This window comes from Xenopus laevis, chromosome 2L (genome assembly GCF_017654675.1).
Source record: "Xenopus laevis strain J_2021 chromosome 2L, Xenopus_laevis_v10.1, whole genome shotgun sequence".
Lineage (NCBI taxonomy): Eukaryota > Metazoa > Chordata > Amphibia > Anura > Pipidae > Xenopus > Xenopus laevis.
In genome coordinates this window covers 22690101-22708929 of record NC_054373.1, presented here as the reverse complement: position 1 = coordinate 22708929, position 18829 = coordinate 22690101, and the positions used below count along the sequence as shown (strand labels likewise).

The window sequence follows — 18829 nt, the reverse complement described above, 5'->3', positions numbered from 1 at the left end:
TCTGATACAATAATGTCCTGTTTGAGTGATGGAGACCAAAACTGTATGGCATATTCTAGATGGGGCCTTACCAGTGCTCTATAAAGTGGAAGAATGACCCCCTCCTCCCGTGAATCAATGCCCCTTTTAATACAGCTCAAGACCTTATTTGCCCTTGATGCTGCTGAGTGGCATTGCTTGCTACAGCCAAGTTTATTATCTACAATGACTCCAAGGTCCTTTTCCATAATGGATTTGCCTAGTGCAGTCCCATTAAGGGTATACGTGGCTTGTATATTTTTACATTCCATGCGCATGACTTTACATTTATCAATATTTAATCCCATTTGCCACTAAGCTGCCCAGATTGCCAGTTTGTCACGATCATGTTGCAAGGATGCCACGTCCTGGATGGAATTTATTGGGCTGGATAGTTTTGTGTCATCTGCAAACCTTTGATAAATAACCCCCTTTAAGTTAACTTTTAGTATATTATAGAGTGTCCTATTCTTTTCAAATGTTCACTGCCCCACCTCCAAATCCCACAGCCAACCTCCCTGACATCACTATACCCACCCCCTGATGTCACTGGCTTGGCCCATTTGTCCGGCTTTCGCTGCAAAAAAAGGTGGCAATCTTAGTCTAGTTACTAACATCATCAAAATTGGAACACTTGCCATCTATCGGCATCTACACCCATCCAAACCCATATAAGCAACCCTGTTTTGGGATCTGTTTCTGAAGACATGGGTTATCCTGTGGGTCCCACAGTTGTCAAAGACCCTCATTTTACTATAGCTATGGGATCCATTATCCAGAAACCCATTATCCAGAAAGCTACGAATTAGGGAAGGGCCGGCTCTCATAGACTCCACTTTATCCAAATAATCAACATTTTTATAAATGATTTCCTTTTTCTCTGTAATAATGAAACAGTACCTTGTTCTTTATCCAAAATAAGCTATAATTAATCCTTATTAGAAAAAACCCAGCCTATTGGGTGTATTTAATGTTTAAAGGATTCCCTAGTAGACTTAAGGTATAAAGATCCAAATTACAGAAAGACCCATTATCCAGAAAGCCCCAGGTCCCAAGCATGCTGGATAACAGGTCCCATACCAGTATTAACTTTCTATTCTTTCTAGTAAGGTCCTTTTCTATTCATCTTCTAGTCTCTTATTCAAACCACTGCCAACCAATCAGTCTACATCACACTAAAAGTTAATTTAAAGGGGAACTATCCCTTTAACATATATAGAGCTTTGCTTGTCCCGCAAAGCCAAACTGCAGGTAGTTTTTAGTGAAAGTGTCCTAAATTAAAAGTAGTGATGGGTGAATTTGGGACGTTGGGCGAAATGGAGAAAAATTCACAAAACTGCGCCGGCATCCCTTTTTTTGACACATTTGCAGACGAAAATGGGCCTGCGTAAAAAAAACCGGCCACCGGCGTCAAATTTTTTTGACGCCAGCAAATTTTCACGGCAGATTCCCAAATTTATTAGCCGGCAGCAAATCGCGGGAATTAGCTGCAAATTCCTGCCTGGTGAATACTGTAAATTAGAAGAGAGACTGATATGAATCTGCAGAAATATTCTACTCCTCTTTCATCAATATCTCATAAATACAACACAGCTTCCTACCACAGTTACAAAAAAGCTTTTTTGTGCACAGTTACTTACAGGGCAATTCATACACAAGTAATGCTTTTGATTCTTTAACTCTATTATTTCATGTATAGGGAAAAGACTGATCTGGCTTCCTGCAGAGATTCCTTGTTTTTACACAAATCAATATACCACTTAACAGACCAGTACCCTTTTTAAAATGCCAATCTCACAGCAATCATATACATTTAAAAGTCTCTGGTGGAAAACCTGCTTAAGAAATGTGTCCCTAATATGTTTTGGAATGCAGATCTAGTAATCATTTTTAATGTACATGAATAATATATGAATAGAAAATGTTACGCCTCATTTAGTGTAGGGGGCAAGGTGTAAAAAGTGTAGCATCATGTTTTTGCCAATAATGCACCTTGGTCTCCATATTTGCACCTTCTTCTGAAGCAAATGCAAAATAATTAAAAAGCTGTTACAGTAAATGGCATACAAGCTGTCCTTGTAAAGAGTGGCCCAAAATATTTTTCCAAATCAATATCTGATAAGGAATTTGGATTAGGAATCCTTCAAGATCCCATGGATGAAAACTGCAATGAGCAATGGATTTAGTACTCTTGTGACCAGTCAAGCAGGGGCTAAGTGGAATAACGTGAAAGGTTTCATGGTATCATTGAGGCCTTTCAAGTTTCAGGTTATTGAGAAATCTATGCAACAGGTTTGTAGATGGGCCACAGGTGCCGAAATTGTGCCAAATTCATTAATGTCAATCAAAAGGTGTGAGCATTTTCTAATAATTCTGCTGGCATTTTCTTTAAGTTTCACCCCATGTTTCTTTTCTGGCACACAAATAATTGTTTTTTTGTCGGAGAAAAATGCATGGCCAAATTCTAGAGATAATTTCACCAAAGAAAAAGCATCAGGCAAAAACTTTGCTCATCTTTACTGCTAGGAGTATAAATACATGGGTTGCATTGGCATGTTTATAATTGCCATTGTCTTTAAGAGATTTTTCCTGGCAAAAAACCCATGTTATTTTTTTAAATGTTTAACAATTATTTTGTATTTACACTGTGTATCTAGGGGTTGAATTTTGCCTATTTATGTATGGATGAATGATGTTTTTGTAATCGTAACTCCTGAGCTGTATAGCAGAGGACAGTTTGTTATTGTTTAAAAATAATAATAGGATCTTTTTTATTATATATAATATTTTGGTTGTTAAGTAAGCCCTAATTAAAGATCAGCTGTCTTTCCACAATACAGTATCTACTGTGTGCATGTTTTCTTATGTACTACACTAGTTATTATTTAGTGAGTAGTAGGGATGCACCGAACCCGGCTTTTTAGGGTTCAGCCGAATCCGTAAATACAGGGGTATGGATTTAACTAAATACCAAACCAAATCCGAACCCTTCTTCTGCACCAGAATAGCAGGTGCATGAAATACATAATGTACGCACCAATTTTTCCACTTATATAGGGTTCGGATTCAGTTCAGCTTGGCTCTTCTAGTCAGCCGAATCTGGATAAAAATAGCTTTGATTCAGCTGAATCGTTAAACAAAATCTGGCATTCAGCGCATCCCTAGTGATTAGGTTCCATCAGTGCAACTTATGAATCATGCTTGGGTCCCAACAAATAGAAAAGTATACACAGTACTTATTTGAAAGTAAATAGTGATGTGAGAATTTATTCGCCAGGCTCAAATTTGCGGCGGATATGCAGGAGTCGCTGCAGTTGAATAAATTCGCAAAACGGTCGCGAACATTCGCTGGCGAAAATTCGGCGGTGTAAAAAAAAATGGATGCTGGAGCATTTTTGCCCACGAATGTGTGCCGGGGTCCAAACAAATCAGACGCCAGCGTCAAAAACGAAACACCGGGCAAATTTTTCAGGGAAGCGAAACGGAGCAAATTCGCCCATCACTACAAGTAAATACCTAGAGATGTGCTGACTGTGTAAGAATGCTGCACATCTATTTTGTGACTTTAAATTCTCTTATTTGATGGCCAAACCAAACAAGTGTTTCTCAGGAGCATATTTATTATGCAAAGTGGTGGGATAATACACCACACATCACCAGGCTTCGCCATGTTAAAATGGCATAACATTTTATGTGTTTTTTTCTTAGAGTGACTTCTGCCAGAAGAAATGTATAATAATGTTGTCCAATTTGGCTTTTGCATGGCGTACATACACCATGTGATATTTTACACAGCTTTTTTACACAATTTTTTCAGCAAATTTCCTTCTACATAGTATAATAAATATACCCGCAAGAAGATAGTGAAAGGATGCCATAGACTGCAGAGCTCTGCTGCGTTAGTGCTTTATTGTACACACGACATGTTTCGAGTCACATGGACCCTTTCTCAAGTGTGTCACACTTGAGAAAGGGTCCATGTGACTCGAAACATGTCGTGTGTACAATAAAGCACTAACGCAGCAGAGCTCTGCAGTCTATGGCATCCTTTCACTATCTTCTTGCTGATGCTAATTGAGGTCTATACGGTGTGACCTTTGAAAGGAGTGCCTGCTATTGCAAAGATTGGGGATAAGCTGGTAATTCGTTTGTTGGATAATAAATATACCCCTTAGTGTTTGATCTGCATCAGGCAAATTAAACAGTTACATTAAGCTGTGATTTGATTAAAACAGCATTTTTTTTCAGAAAGCAATACAACCCTAGTGGAGGGTAAACATAATTGGCTTGATCAGAAATATAAATATAGGGTCGACCACTCAAATTAGTAATAACTGGTAGCTGTGTTTACTTACTTTCAGGAACCCTATGCTAAAGATATTTAAAGGTGATATTGTCCTATCTAAGGATCTTCATGCTGGAGCCCCCGTATGCATTTTCTGCTCTGAGTTCCTTTGGTTAAAAACAGACCAGATGGTTCACAAAACTCAACAATTACAGTAATCTGAGCACAGGGGTTAGTATAAATTCTTCTTGCACAATTGTGCAGTGACAGACTGAAAGACATTTGGAATTTCCTATCAATTTATATCTCATGCCATGGCTCTACTGTGCCGTCTTAAATAAATATTTTAAATCACTCAGTGTGAAATTACAGACTGCTGTAATTTTCTAGTTTGTAAATAACAATAACAATGCTGATTGTATTTCAATATATACATGAATGTGAAAGTGGCCTCTGCTGGAAAAGGTTCTTGAATATATTAATATAATATATGGTTATTTGTTATACTGCTACAGTATTCATTTCATCATTCTGAGAGGCAGAGAAAGTTTATTATCCTCTACTTCTGAATACCCAATAATTATCACTCTTCATCTTTCGCCATTTCTTCTTTATGAGAGGGTATATTATTTTGAGCATAAACTCACTTGCAATTTATCATTAAAAAATATTGCCATGCCAAGAGATGGCTAATGTAATCATATATGAATAATACCACTGTATATAAAGTGACCCTTCAGCCACAGCTACATGATTATAACAAAATGTGTATCTTTACTTTTAAAAATACAGGATCACTGTTTTATTAGCTTATTAATATACAGAAACCAATGTAAAATCTTGATCTAATCTTTATAACACAAAGCCTAGCATGTATTTGTAAATTGCTAGCAGACACTACAGCCCTAGAGTTAAAGAAACAAAATACAAGATAAGATGGCCTTGCTTTCTAGATCTTACAATAGAAATTAATCCAGGGGCAAGATTCAGCCCTAGTTAGTTATTTTGGGTATCCTGACAGCTCTTTGACAATTTGTTGGTTATGCTGCTGTCTCTTGTACCACATAGAACAAGTGGTGTACAAAAACTAAGTATACAAAATATAGATACACACAGCTAATGACTACAGATGGTAGAATGCCAACAACTGCCCATGGACAGTAAAGACCAGTTATGATTTTGTAGGAGACAGAAATTGGGAAGTAGTAATGTCATATTGTGATGCCTGCGTCAACTTTGACACCTGTGTGAATGCTGACAATCGCCAATTTTGACACCGGCATTATAGTCCCCGTAATTTTGACGTGTGAAGGTTTTGACATGAGCGACTTTTCCGATGTGCGTCCAAAATTTTTTGATGTTGCCAAATTTTCGCAGCACTTTTGCAAATGTATTTACTGGCCACGAAACATGGAAATTTTGTGTGAATTTGTGCTGGGCAAATTTATTCACCCATCACTAGTGTCACCACTTTGGAACACCTCAATGAAATGGATCCCCTCCTGTGGAAGCCTTTCAGGGATAAAATATAGACCATTTCTAAAAGAAGGTCTTTATACTTTAGGGATATCACCTTTGGAGTAAACTGGCCTGTATAACTCAACATCGACTAGGGTGGTTGCTCATCTTAGGGCTAAATATTCAAGCTGGAGCCTTCTGCTTCAGGCTCTCTACATCTACCCCGGCTACTAGGTGTAAACCAAATACAATGGGCCATGTGTTCCCTCCAAATATTTACACCTGGGTAAATAGGGAATCCTCTCTGAGCAGTAGGAGGAGTTTACCTTCTAAGCCTCCTATATTTACATATTCTATATACTTTAAGACAATGGAGAATTCTTTAAACAATATAAATGAATAGTTGATAAAGAGCAAACAAAATGTACATCGCTTTTAAAAGATTTTTCAGACTATTAACATAAACCCCTTGTAAAACTTTTTACAATTAACTTTCTATGTATATTTTTTTTACTCAAGAATGATACTCCCATAAAGAACCATTGTTAGAATAAATACATTTTACCAAGTGTCTGGGATAATGTGATATAATCTATATGCACAGTAATAATTTAACCATAGGGAATATTCTTTTAACAATATTTGGCATTAGCAATTTAAATTCAATAGCGTTTTGGGGCACTTTATAAAATATTGATGGACACAAACATTTAAAAGAGCAGCAAGTGTATGCTTCATATGTGATAAATTCTTTGGCCAATGCATGACTTGTTTCTGCTGAGAATATTTTAGTCAGAGGGTGCCTCAAGGCTTTAAAATGCTTTTGTGTAAAACATTAGACATGGGTAACCCAGCTGTCATTGCAAATTAAGTCTGTGATGGCAGTCGATAACACAACTTTGAATAGCTTGCAATTATTAACATTTATGTATATGCAAGTTGACAGATTTGGCAACAGAGCAAAGTATTTTGAATCTAAAACTTTTTTTGGTCAGGCAGAACTGGTGCATTGGTGTTAATAGATAATAAGGCAGCAACATACTTTTTGATACTCTGTATTTGTTCTTCATACATACTCATTGATTACATTACCAGAGATGCATCTGTAGTCTACTTATTCCGTTTTTTAAAATGTACGATTTTCAGTTTTGAGATTTGAGAAAATGATAAATGAAAAGGTAATATGTATAATTTTTCAACATAAATAACCTAATTTTACATATGTTGGATTTCTTACTATGTACAGTATATGCTTTACTTATACTCAGAATGTACAAATATTGTATAACTTTAGAGGGAATATATTGTTCTTTAACATAACACAGAGAACTGCTCGTTCAAAGATTCAGTGTATAAAACATATAACATATGGATACAAATCAGAAGGGAAGACCTCCTCCAGGACCTATGGAAATGTTTTTCTATATATGACTTTCAAGTTCTTCTAATGGTAGAATCAAGTGAGCAAGATGCTAAATCATTAATCATAATAATCTTGCAAACACATTTTTGCAATTTGCATGCTCAACGAAGAATGCCTATTATTTAGCCATTGTATGTCGTGGGATTATTCTGAGCATGCTTATTGCAAGAAGCTGTGATCTATGATAACAATAGTTTGTGTGATAGGAAACAATCAAATCTACAGGGGCAGGGACTGATGTAAATAATGAGCAATCAATTCCCAAGTGCAGTGCTTTATAATAATAATAATAATAGTTATTATAAAATTTGATGCTGCATTTTCATGGATGTTGAGTGGCAGTTGACTCAATTTGTCTATTCCATTTTTCATGCTAGGACCTGCAATTTGTATGAAAACACTGTCTTCATAGAGTGAACTCCTTGTCAGATTATCTATGGAAATATCTGTTCTAAGTGCCATCCAGGTAGAAACTACAGTAAAGCATGAGCTTGAGGACCTTTCATCTTCTTCCTGATTTAATGACAGGGTTTAGAAAGTGGGCAGTACTTAGAAAAGATCTTTATTTAGGGACTTGAGCTTGAGCATTGAAAAGGATATTACAGGAAAGGGATATTATACAGAACTGTGCTGTGATTCCACTGAAGTATTGAAGTTATACGCAGATAAAGCAGTTAGTTCAAACATAACAGCGGTGGGTGGCTCATTATGTCTCTTTAAATGATGGCTAGGATTGTATTATTTATTTATTTTTAGGGTAGCTTTAATAACAGCAATACTTTGTTGTTCCTTATATGTTGTATTATTATTTAAATTATCTACAGAAACTGTAGTGAGAAGTACTGCAAGTACCAAAGTTTTTACCTTTTAATAGGGAAAATATATGGCCAGCAATTTAATTGGACATTAAGGGGCCCATTTACTAAACCTTATTTTTTTCTGGTCGAGATTTTTAGGGGGAAACTCAAATTTTTCGTGAACAAACATTATTGATAAATTAGTTAAAATTGTGGAAGGGAGTTTGGTTGGATTTGTTTTCATGAAAAAATAAGATAAATTAGAGTTTTAGTAAATAAGCCCCTTATTGCAGTAAAGACTTTGAAATTGTTCCATAGAATGAAACATACCTTTTTTTGGATTGTATATGTATTTCCATTCATTCTAAACATTAATAAGCCTGTCACACAGGCACCATATTACTTTCTATGTCTACATTTAAGGATGACTGTAAAATCTACCCTTTGGCAGCAACTGGTTTGAATATACACTAAGGGGGATTATTCACTAAACTCTGGTTAGGCTTTTTGGGCCAAAACTCAATTTTTTAGGTTTTTTTTAAAACATAAATTTTCAAGATTTATTAAAGTCCAATGTTGCAAAAGGCCTCAATCCAAAAATCTGTCATATCAAACCTGCTGAGGTTGTGTATAAGTCAATAAGCCTTTCCTAATTTGAAGTTTGGGTGGTGTGCCTAAAATTAGCCTGGAAATTCAACCATTTTGGACTTTTGGGCTAAAATCCTAAAATTCTGGATTTTCAGGAAAAAGCGTGAAAAAATTGAGAAATTTGGGAAAGAAATCAGAAAAAATCATAAGATTTGGGTTTTCAATTGATTTTGAGTTTTTACCTAAACCGATTACATCAAGCTTTTTTAATATTAAATAAGGTAAAATCAGGCATGGGTGTTTGGTCATGTTTTTTTAATTTAAATAATGAGATAAATTTGTATTTTAGCAAATAACCCTATTAATGTGTCACCTTTAGCCAGAGACAACTTAAGCTTTATGACCCCTGTAGCTATTTAAACCACACCAATATACTTGACTCTTAACAAGAACATAGTAGAGAAATGTTATTTTATTTATGGGTCCTCAAATTTACTTTTGGTTCCATACACCAATGCTTTGTAACTTTAAGAGATTTCTGTTCTACATACAGTATGTATATTTCCAGACTGATTTTTTACCAGCATTCATTTTTGAATACTTTAAACTGTGCCAGCGGTCTGTATTCTCACAGAGCCCTTTTCTTTGAATAGCAATACAATACAATACAAGGTAAATAACAATAATGTTACTTACAATTAAGCAACCCATTAGGTTTAAATCTCTTCAGTATGTAGATTCATAGATGTGGATATTGTGACCAATAAAGTAAGCATTTTTTTAACATTTTCACAGTGTCCAGAGTTCTCAAACATCACCTAAAAGAGTTTACATTCTGTAATTGCCTACTTTTTACATTTCCTGCATGATCAGCAATTACTTATTCACTAAGCCAGAAGCGTTCTGAAAAAATAACCTGAAAATATAATTCTAAATTAAATACAAAGAAATTATGTTTCATTCTGTGCAGACATTTGATACAAAGTGTATTTCAAGTACATGTCAAGTAGGTCAGGTATTAGGAGGCCAAACCTATATAGCTTTTCATTTTGTCTGCAAAGTCCCTTGCTTATTTATGTCTAGAAAACTTATTAGGGCCATTAGGTCCCAGTTCAAATTCTAGTCTCTCAAGTTATTAATGTCATTAAATAATATGCACTTGCCCTACAAGTTGCAATATAATGATTAGGTTAAAAGAAAGTTGTTGAGATTTGTTTGTATCCTCTAGAGGACCCAACAGGGTTTTCATAAATCTCTGTAGCCTTCTACCGATAAAAATAATTGTCTGCAAATTGACTTATACCTGTAAACCACTTAAAGTCCACTAGTAAAACCCACTTATAACTGAGTGTCATTTAAAAGAGCAATAGTGTCCACCTTTTGACAATTACAAGTTTGGGAGTTAAATTGTATTGAAACAATGTTGCTGTACAGACAAGTCTGTGTTTCTTATGAGTAGACTGAGGGTAATATAAATCCCTTGAAGTGCAACAGTTAGCCTCCAGACTTCAAGTTAGACAGCCTTGATCTAGTATATTAAATACTGTTACTTGTTTATATTTGCTTACAGTTAATTAGATGGATATGGCTTTGGATATTTAATTTTAATATAGAGAGCCAAACAAATCAAGTGTGAATACATTGTGGAACAATTATGATCTGCCCGAAGAATGCAGGAATTAATTTGATATAAATCATGGTGCCATACACTGATTGTTTAAAAGACATAGTATCAACCACCTACTGCATTTCTAAGGACTAAGGTGGTCAGCCACTGTTGCTAAATCTAATACAGAGTGTTCTGCAGTCCTCAAGAAAGATGTTACCTGTTGCTAAACATAAAGCAAGATTGTATTGATTCTAATATAAATTGTTCCATAGCAATTTATGCTCCTAAGCCTCAACTGAATTCTGTCTTTGTATACTACAAAATATCCCCAACACCCTAAAGAGACTGAGGGAAGATTTCCTTCAGAAGAATTCAGGGATAACATTCCAAAGAGCAGCAAGGTAGAAAGTAGGGATGGGCGAATTTTTTGTCTTGTTTCATCCTGGAAATGAGGTCAATAGATGCTGTGCGTAAAAAAAAAATGATACACACAAAAAATTTTGATGCCCATAGACTTTAATGGGCTTTAATTTTTGTCGAAGCGAAACGGGTCAAATTCGCCCAAGCCTAGTAGGAAGGTTTAAGGTGGGAAACAGCAGTGGTAGTGGGGAGGGGGTGACCATGCAGTTGCTCTGAGAGGAGTGAAAGAGTTGTCTAGGAACATATGGAGACACAAGAGAAGAGATGTAATGATGTGAAGAGGAATGAAGGGCTTTGAAGGTTGGGAGAAGGAGTTTACCTTATGAAAAGCAGTAGAAGTTAATGCAGATTGTAGTAGGAAAGTCAGTTATTAGTTAAAGTACATAATATTAGTACTACTGTATATTAGTATTTTTGAGAGTTGTGTTATGTGGTCAGAGAAGGAAGAGCAAAAGACTTCCCCAAGGAAACTTGCTGAGTTGACTACTTTTTCTTATGACCACAATTCGAAATAAACATTAAAGGGAAATCAAGACAAGTAGGAATATGCTTTGGGAGCTGGAGGGGTGTGTTAAGTTCCATCCTGCTGTCAGAGTAATTTTCTAGGGGTCAGAGCAGAAATATATCCATAATGGTGCTGCTTGCATATTTAATGAAGCCTGAGACTTTAAGTCCTTCAGCCCACTTTTTGCTAGTGTATATTTGAAACTCTTCAACATAGAAAATAATTTGTAACATTTCAAGGTTAATTTACATTTTTTTACTTTAGCAAACTTTTAAGTATGTATCATCACGTATCACCTTTATAAGACAATACTCCTTTATATTTTAATAAGCATTTATTTGCTTTAGCATAACTGCAACATTTTAAGGGACATTTCTTTTTACATTTAGGCAGAGAAAGCATTTCATGGCAGAACCACAATTTCAGGTTATTTTCAAGTCTTGAAGAGGCAATTAAGTCAGTACTCACCAAGAGCTCCAATTTCTTATTGGTAATTTGGTGCACGTCATTCGGTGTCCACTCCAACTGACTTCAAATATCCAAACAAACTGTAGCAGACAGTACCATCAAGGATTTAAGTTAAAAAAACTTTATTTTATACTTTTTGGCTTTACGATCTGGACAGTTACAACGTTTCAAGCCAAACATTGGCCCTTTAATCCTTGATGGTGCTGACTGCTACAGTTTGTTTGGATATTTTCAAGTCTTGGTCTTGAATATGTTTTATGCCATTTTTTCTCATAGCTTTAAAAATACCCAAGTATCTTCAAAACCCAGATGGTCACAAATATAATACATTACTGAAATGGTGAGTTCAAGTTTTCTTATTATCTTCCCATCTAATATCTGTTTATTTATTCTCTTCTTCTTCTGCAAACCTTTCCTTGGCTCAGCGGCTTCTCCGAGAAACAAACAAAAACGTGAGTTCTGGTTTTAATGCATGAACCCAAATTTTACAATTTCTTAAGGATAAATACTATTTGTATATTTTTTTGAACATAATGTGGCAAAGATGAAGGTAATTTCCTAAAAAATGTTACAGAAGAATCAATCACAGGGCAAAGTGAAATAGTTGAAATATTTGAAGTCGGATGCCATTTTTCTAGGTCTAAAATGATACATTTATATGAATGTGTTCCTGAAAAAAATCAAGTATGTAATTTTTTTGCATCATATATAACTATTACATTGTTAGAACTATATGCATATAAATACTACATTATAACATGTAAATGCTCATACTGTATAAAGATACAACAAAGGTAGAAATATTAGGCTGTCCCCATATTTGGAATGCATTGGCCTATCATCATCCCTTGTGTAGAACTGATTTGAAAGTATCTGATAATGGTCACCCTGGATATAATGTCTCAGAATGTCTTGTCACTTGATAACCCCAATTGTGCCTAGGTAGATGGAGCAGACTTTATTGATGTATCTTAAACATAAGACTGCACCCATTCTCCCACTAGAATGAAAGTGTGCCTTGTTTTCCATATGTGCAAAAGTCATAAATACACCCCATAGTAACTGTAAAAGGTCATTAACCAACCTGAAAAGTGCAAATCATATTGTTCTTTTGTGAATCAATCATGTTCTATGTGATGCAACAGACTGGATCACTGTGATTTAAAAATCCATGATCATACATGAGACAAGCCATATGTCACTAATTTATCTTAGAAAATGAAAACACACACTAATGCCTTAATACACACATGACATTGTTTAATACATGGAAGCCAGAAGAATTATAATATACACACATAAATGCATTTTACTGGCTATCATCATGGACATCATTGGGGAATCCACCATTGCAATGGCAATGAAAGTACTGGGGCATTACAGCTGCCATATATTTAGGGTAGAATGTGCTCTGCTATAATTTTGAGATAGACAGCACTTACAGTATGCTGGTCTACATAGCAAGCCTGAAGCTGCTCTAGGTCAGAAAAACTTCAAGCAATTGAGAATACCCAGCTATTGTCCACCCACATACAGTATCTTCAACACAATGGGGGTTATTTATCAAGGTCCGAATTTATCTCAATATCGGTTGCTACAAACTCCGATCTAACCCGCTCGGGTTTTTAACGCTTATTTATTATTACATTTTCCTGAAAATTACCTTTGCGGGAAAAGCTTAGATTTTCACGATTTTTTTGCGTGAATTTTCCCCAAAAACTCAGAATTTTTCGGAGTTTTCACCCAAAAGCACCGAAAACATTGTGAAATTGCCCGAAACCCCCAACACAACCAAAAATCAATAGCACTGTTCCCATTGACTTTTTTGCAACCTCGACAGGTTTGAGATGCCATGTTTCTATATTCAGGCTTTTTAGCCCTCGGGGTTTAATAAATTCCGAAAAATTCTTGAGTTTTTTTAAGCCTATTATAACACAAAAAATCATGAATTTTTCGGATTTCAGGGAATTTCAGGTATTTGGAGCTTAGTAAATAACCCCCAATATATAGGTGTGAAAAAAGATAAAATTATTTTTTCTTATGCTACACTGGCCAAGATGCACCTTTGCAGTCATGTTCCCCATATTTGCATTCCTGATAGCATTCATATTACATACTGTATAGAACCCAAAACAGGAGTCTGCATAGAAGTGATTGCTGATGCCATCTGCATATGTAATGAAGGCTTTGACCATCAGGCCAGCAGTCAAGGTTAAAACTACAATTAAAAAGAGATTTCTTTGTGAAAACAAACAATGAAACTTACTTAAGAACATTGCATGGATGAGCTCCTGGGAAAGCAATGCTAAATTGTGATCATTTTATTGTTAATTCCATATTTGATAAGAGGTTCTTTTTTTTTTTTCAAATGTTCACCCAAATTCTGCAGCACGGGGATAGCTGTGAGTATTCTGTGCCGTGCAGCACTGAACGTTCTATGAAATTATTATGAATCTACACATTCATCATAATCTTGTTATACTGTGCAGAGAGCATAATGAGGATCTCATACACTATAGAGAAACCAACCCTGAATAAATTAGCACATGCACAGTCTATTTATGCGCACATATAACAGATGCGGAATTTCTTGCCGTGTTGTTTGCATGTAATAAAACTAAACAGGAATGTCCATTATTGTTCAACGATTTAAACTTGCTCCTACTAACACTGGTATTGTTTGCTGTAATTGGCACAAGGCCAATGCAAAGTACTATTTTGACAATATAGCATAAGATTCACATTACAATTTTATGCCAATATTCAACAAAACTTGTATATTTCACCTATTTATACAAGTTTAAAATGTATTTTATTCTAGGGAAAAATAACAATAAATGATCCCACTCTATACTAGGTAAAATGCATTTTGTTTAAAGGCAGATATATATATATATATATATATATATATATATATATATATATATATATATATATATACGTATTTGGCCAGCTTAAATATATTGCAATATATGGACAAACAATCCCTGTTTTGTTTAAAGGGTAAGGCATTTTTTAGTAGCAGTATGCACAAAATGTCTCTGTCTTAAATATATTGATAATGGGTTGAGTGCAGAGGACTCTTGTTAATAAAATCAGTGACCGTATAGCTGAAGTGAGTTGTTGAGAATACAGTTTGCAATTTTTTTTCCGCAAAACTGAGGAAAAATTCACCACAATAAAAAAGTTGCAGACAAAAATGTTGCTGCAATAAAAAGTGCCCATTGACTTTAATGTAGTAGGACAAAAAGTTGCCAAGACAAAAAGTCAGCACAAGAAAACATGGCTATTGAATTTAATGCATTTGGAGTGAGAAAAAAAAGCCATGAACATTTAGGGGCAGATTTATAGAGGGTGGAAGTGAATTCGAGGGAATTTTCGAAGTAAAAAAATTCGAAATTCTAAGTAATTTTTTGGATAATTCGACCATCGAATAGGCTACTATAACTTCGACTTCGATTCGAAGTAAAAATACTTTGATTATTGGACCATTCGATAATCGAAGTACTGTCTCTTTGAAAAACGTTGCCAAATTAAACCTGCTGAAGTGCTGTGTTAGCCTATGGGGACCTTCTAGAGCATTTTTCTAAGTTTTTTGAAGTCGAAGAAAAAGAGTTCGATCGATGGATGAAATCCTTCAAATCGTTCGAACGATTTTACTTCAATAGCAAATGGGCAAATTCAATGTAGAAAAACTTTGACTTCGATATTCGAAGTCAAAGTATTCCAATTCGATAGTCGAATTTTGAAGCTTTTTCTACTTCGAAATTTGACCCTTGATAAATCTGCCCCTCAGTGTGCAAAAAAAAAATTGTCACCTATTGACTTCAATGTGGGAATTTTAGCCAATTCGCAAATTTTTCAGCAGTTTCACAAAATTCCAGCAAAGCAAACCAGGGCAGATTCGCTTATCACTATTTAGAATTAGTGATGAATGAATTTGTTCCTCTGTATACATTTGCAGAAACCATTGTCAATGGTCATTTTTCATTTTTCACTGCAACTTTTTACGTATTAAAGTCAGTTGTTTTTTTTCCATGGAGATTTTTTCACTCAAAATAAATTAGGGTCAAAGGGCTTTTTGTCACCATGTTTTCTCCAAGAAAAATTTGGGGTGGTTTTATGAAATCTGTATTTAGCATTTTTTTTAGAAAATAATCTGCTTTTGTAATAATGTCGTCACAAGGTTTCTAGTTTAATGTTATCAATATACATAATATTTTCAAAAATATCACTGTTTGTGGAAGAGGAACATATCAATATCCCCTCAACTCAAGGTTACTATTATCCCCTAACTACAAGGTAACTACACAAAAAAGTATGCGCCCTCACCTCTTGTCATGACCTTACTGCCATATAAAGGCATGGAAGTGGGCAAAAATATAAAACCTAACGGTGTCTACTACCAAAAATAATTCAGGTGGACATCTCATCTTTATCTCTATTTTTAGTTATTATAAAATATTTTTTGATTTAATTTGTCAAACTGCCCTCACTAGTTTATGGAATTGGAGTTATGCAACAGAAAAAAAACAACCATTTTTGGTACTGGCCATTGTAATTTTCATTCTTTGAACCATTGAAACAATGAAAATTGTTTTTAGTTAAAGGGAGAAATCATTTATCTGAAATGTTTCTGCTATAATTTTCTGTTCTTGACAACATTATCATGATAAATGACCTAATATTTTATATAATTATTATGTAGCATGAGAAGATAGTTGAAATAATCATTTTTTTTAAACCGAGGATTGTTAAGGTATATCATTAAAGGGTAGCACAGCAAATGGCTGTTCATCTTAACAGACAAAACACATACAATTATATAAATATCCCACTTTATTTGATAAATAGCTCAGCAAACAGTCTATTTAGCTTGTGGGTACTGGAGTACATAAAAAACAATCGAAATGGTAGAAAGGTTTCAGAAGAGTTCCTAATTATTAAAAAGAGCTTTTATTCTGAACCAAACTAAAATAAATTTTTTACAGTATAATGGTATTGCTATTTTGTCAGTAGTATGCAATATTTATACCCAGCATAAAGTAGACCAAATTCTGTCTTTTAAGATGATAGTGTATTTTGACTGCAGTGTTAGAAGGGTTAGAGTGGTCATAGGTAGTGTGGGATGGTGTAAGGGTTACAGCGTGGAACCGCTGTGATAGTGGATAGCCATTCCATTTGGAGAGGATATGGCGGAAGCCCAGGGGTGTACCCATAGATGATAAGGGAGGCAGACATGGTGAAAATAAAGCAGGTTTACTTGGAGCTTGCAAATAACACAGGAACAGTTCAAAATAAGGTAATTACCAGGAAGGTGAGGATAAGGAAACAATGCTGGAACAAGGCAACACAGGAGCTTGGAATCCAGGAGCTAGGGATACAGGTAAGGAATCACAGGAACAAGATACAGCGACCAGATACAGGATACGATTACAATTAATGACTCAGCCCTGAGCAAAGCTCAGGGCGGGGTTAATAAAGGGACGGTAATTGGGAATGGGAAACACATGAGGGTAAACGAGGTGGGTGGAGAATGGGGAGGAACACACTAGAAACTGACAGGTACATGAAACACAAGGGTAAGGATCAGCCTCAAAGAGCCCCCAGTGGCTCAAAAGAACACACAATGTCCAGAATCTGGGAAATAAAGGTTCGAGTCCCGGGCTGATCCTTACAGTACCCCCTCCTTAAGGGTCGACCTCCGGGCGACCCAAACGAAAGACCCCCATCCTTTTTAGTCCAATGACTGGAGATGGGGACAAAAGTTTTGCCAGGGTCAAAGGCTGGAGAGCCGCCAGGGTCAAAGGCTGGAGAGCCGCCAGGATCGGAAGCCAAAACGGAGAAGTCACCAGGTTCAGGTACCGGAGAGCCGCCAGGGTCAGGAGCCAGATCAGAGAAGTCGCCAGGGTCAGGAGCCAGATCAGATGGATGGAAAGAGTCAGCCTGCATAGCAGAAGAACCAGCCAAGGCACCCATTACAGGTGGCGGACCAGCAGAGGCACCCATTACAGGTGGCGGACCAGCAGAGGCACCCATTACAGGTGGCGGACCAGCAGAGGCACCCATTACAGGTGGCGGATTGCCCAGGACAACAGGAAGACCACCACGAATAGCAACAAGACTGGTAGACTCTGGAGCACCAGAACTATCAGATCCTGCAGCAGGAATGGCAGGTCTAGAAGTAGATTTGTCCGTGGGCCCAGAGGCCATGGTACACAGGTCCTCACAGGCTGAACCCAGCAAGGCTGTTGGCACAGAGGCTGGAAGCGCCAAGGCTGCTGGCACAGAGGCTGGAAGCGGCAAGGCTGCTGGCACAGGAGCTGCAGGCGGGACCACTGGCACAGGAGCTGCAGGCGGGACCACTGGCACAGGAGCTGCAGGCGGGACCACTGGCACAGGAGCTGCAGGCGGGACCACTGGCACAGGAGCTGCAGGCGGGACCACTGGCACAGGAGCTGCAGGCGGGACCACTGGCACAGGAACTGCAGGCGGGACCACTGGCACAGGAGCTGCAGGCGGGACCACTGGCACAGGAGCTGCAGGCGGGACCACTGGCACAGGAGCTGCAGGCGGGACCACTGGCACAGGAGCTGCAGGCGGGACCACTGGCACAGGAGCTGCAGGCGGGACCGCTGGCACAGGAGCTGCAGACTGGACTGTAGGAACTGGAGCTGAAAACGTAATGGGAGACATGGAAATTGACAGACAGCTTTCGGGGAGCCGGCACAGGAACAGGCAGCTTTCGGAGAGCCGGCACAGGAGGCAGCTGCTGGGGGCCTGGCATTGGAACAAGAGGCAGCTGCTGGGGGACCGGCACTGGAGCAAGAGACTGCTTTCGGGGAGCCAGCACTGGAGCAGGAGGCAGCTGCTGGAAGACAAACACTGGAACAGGAGGCAGCTGCTGGAGGACCGGCACTGGAACAAGAGGCAGCTTTCGGGGAGCCGGCACAGGAGCAGGCAGCTTTCGGGGAGCCGGCACAGGAGGCAGCTGCTGGGGGTCTGGCATTGGAACAAGAGGCAGCTGCTGGGGGACCGGCACTGGAGCAAGAGACTGCTTTCGGGGAGCCGGCACTGGAGCAGGAGGCAGCTGCTGGAGGACCAACACTGGAACAGGAGGCAGCTGCTGGAGGACCGGCACTGGAACAAGAGGCAGCTTTCGGGGAGCCAGCACTGGAACAAGAGGCAGCTGCTGGGGGTCCGGCACTGGAACAAGAGGCAGCTGCTGGAGAACTGACACTGGAGGCAGCTGCTGAGA

General features: G+C 37.5%; 1 protein-coding gene across 3 annotated transcripts in view; it reads left to right on the top strand.

Annotated features, from left to right (window-relative positions):
- Positions 1–18829, top strand: part of cadm2.L (cell adhesion molecule 2 L homeolog) — an 891984-nt gene that overhangs the window by 612244 nt on the left and 260911 nt on the right. For 2 of the 3 annotated variants that reach the window (XM_041581600.1, XM_041581599.1), the window contains exon 2: positions 11997–12023. The exons of the other annotated variant lie outside the window; for it this stretch is intronic. In XM_041581600.1, the coding sequence (XP_041437534.1) occupies positions 11997–12023 (27 nt within the window). The remainder of the gene's footprint in view (positions 1–11996; positions 12024–18829) is intronic. 3 annotated transcript variants of the gene reach the window in all.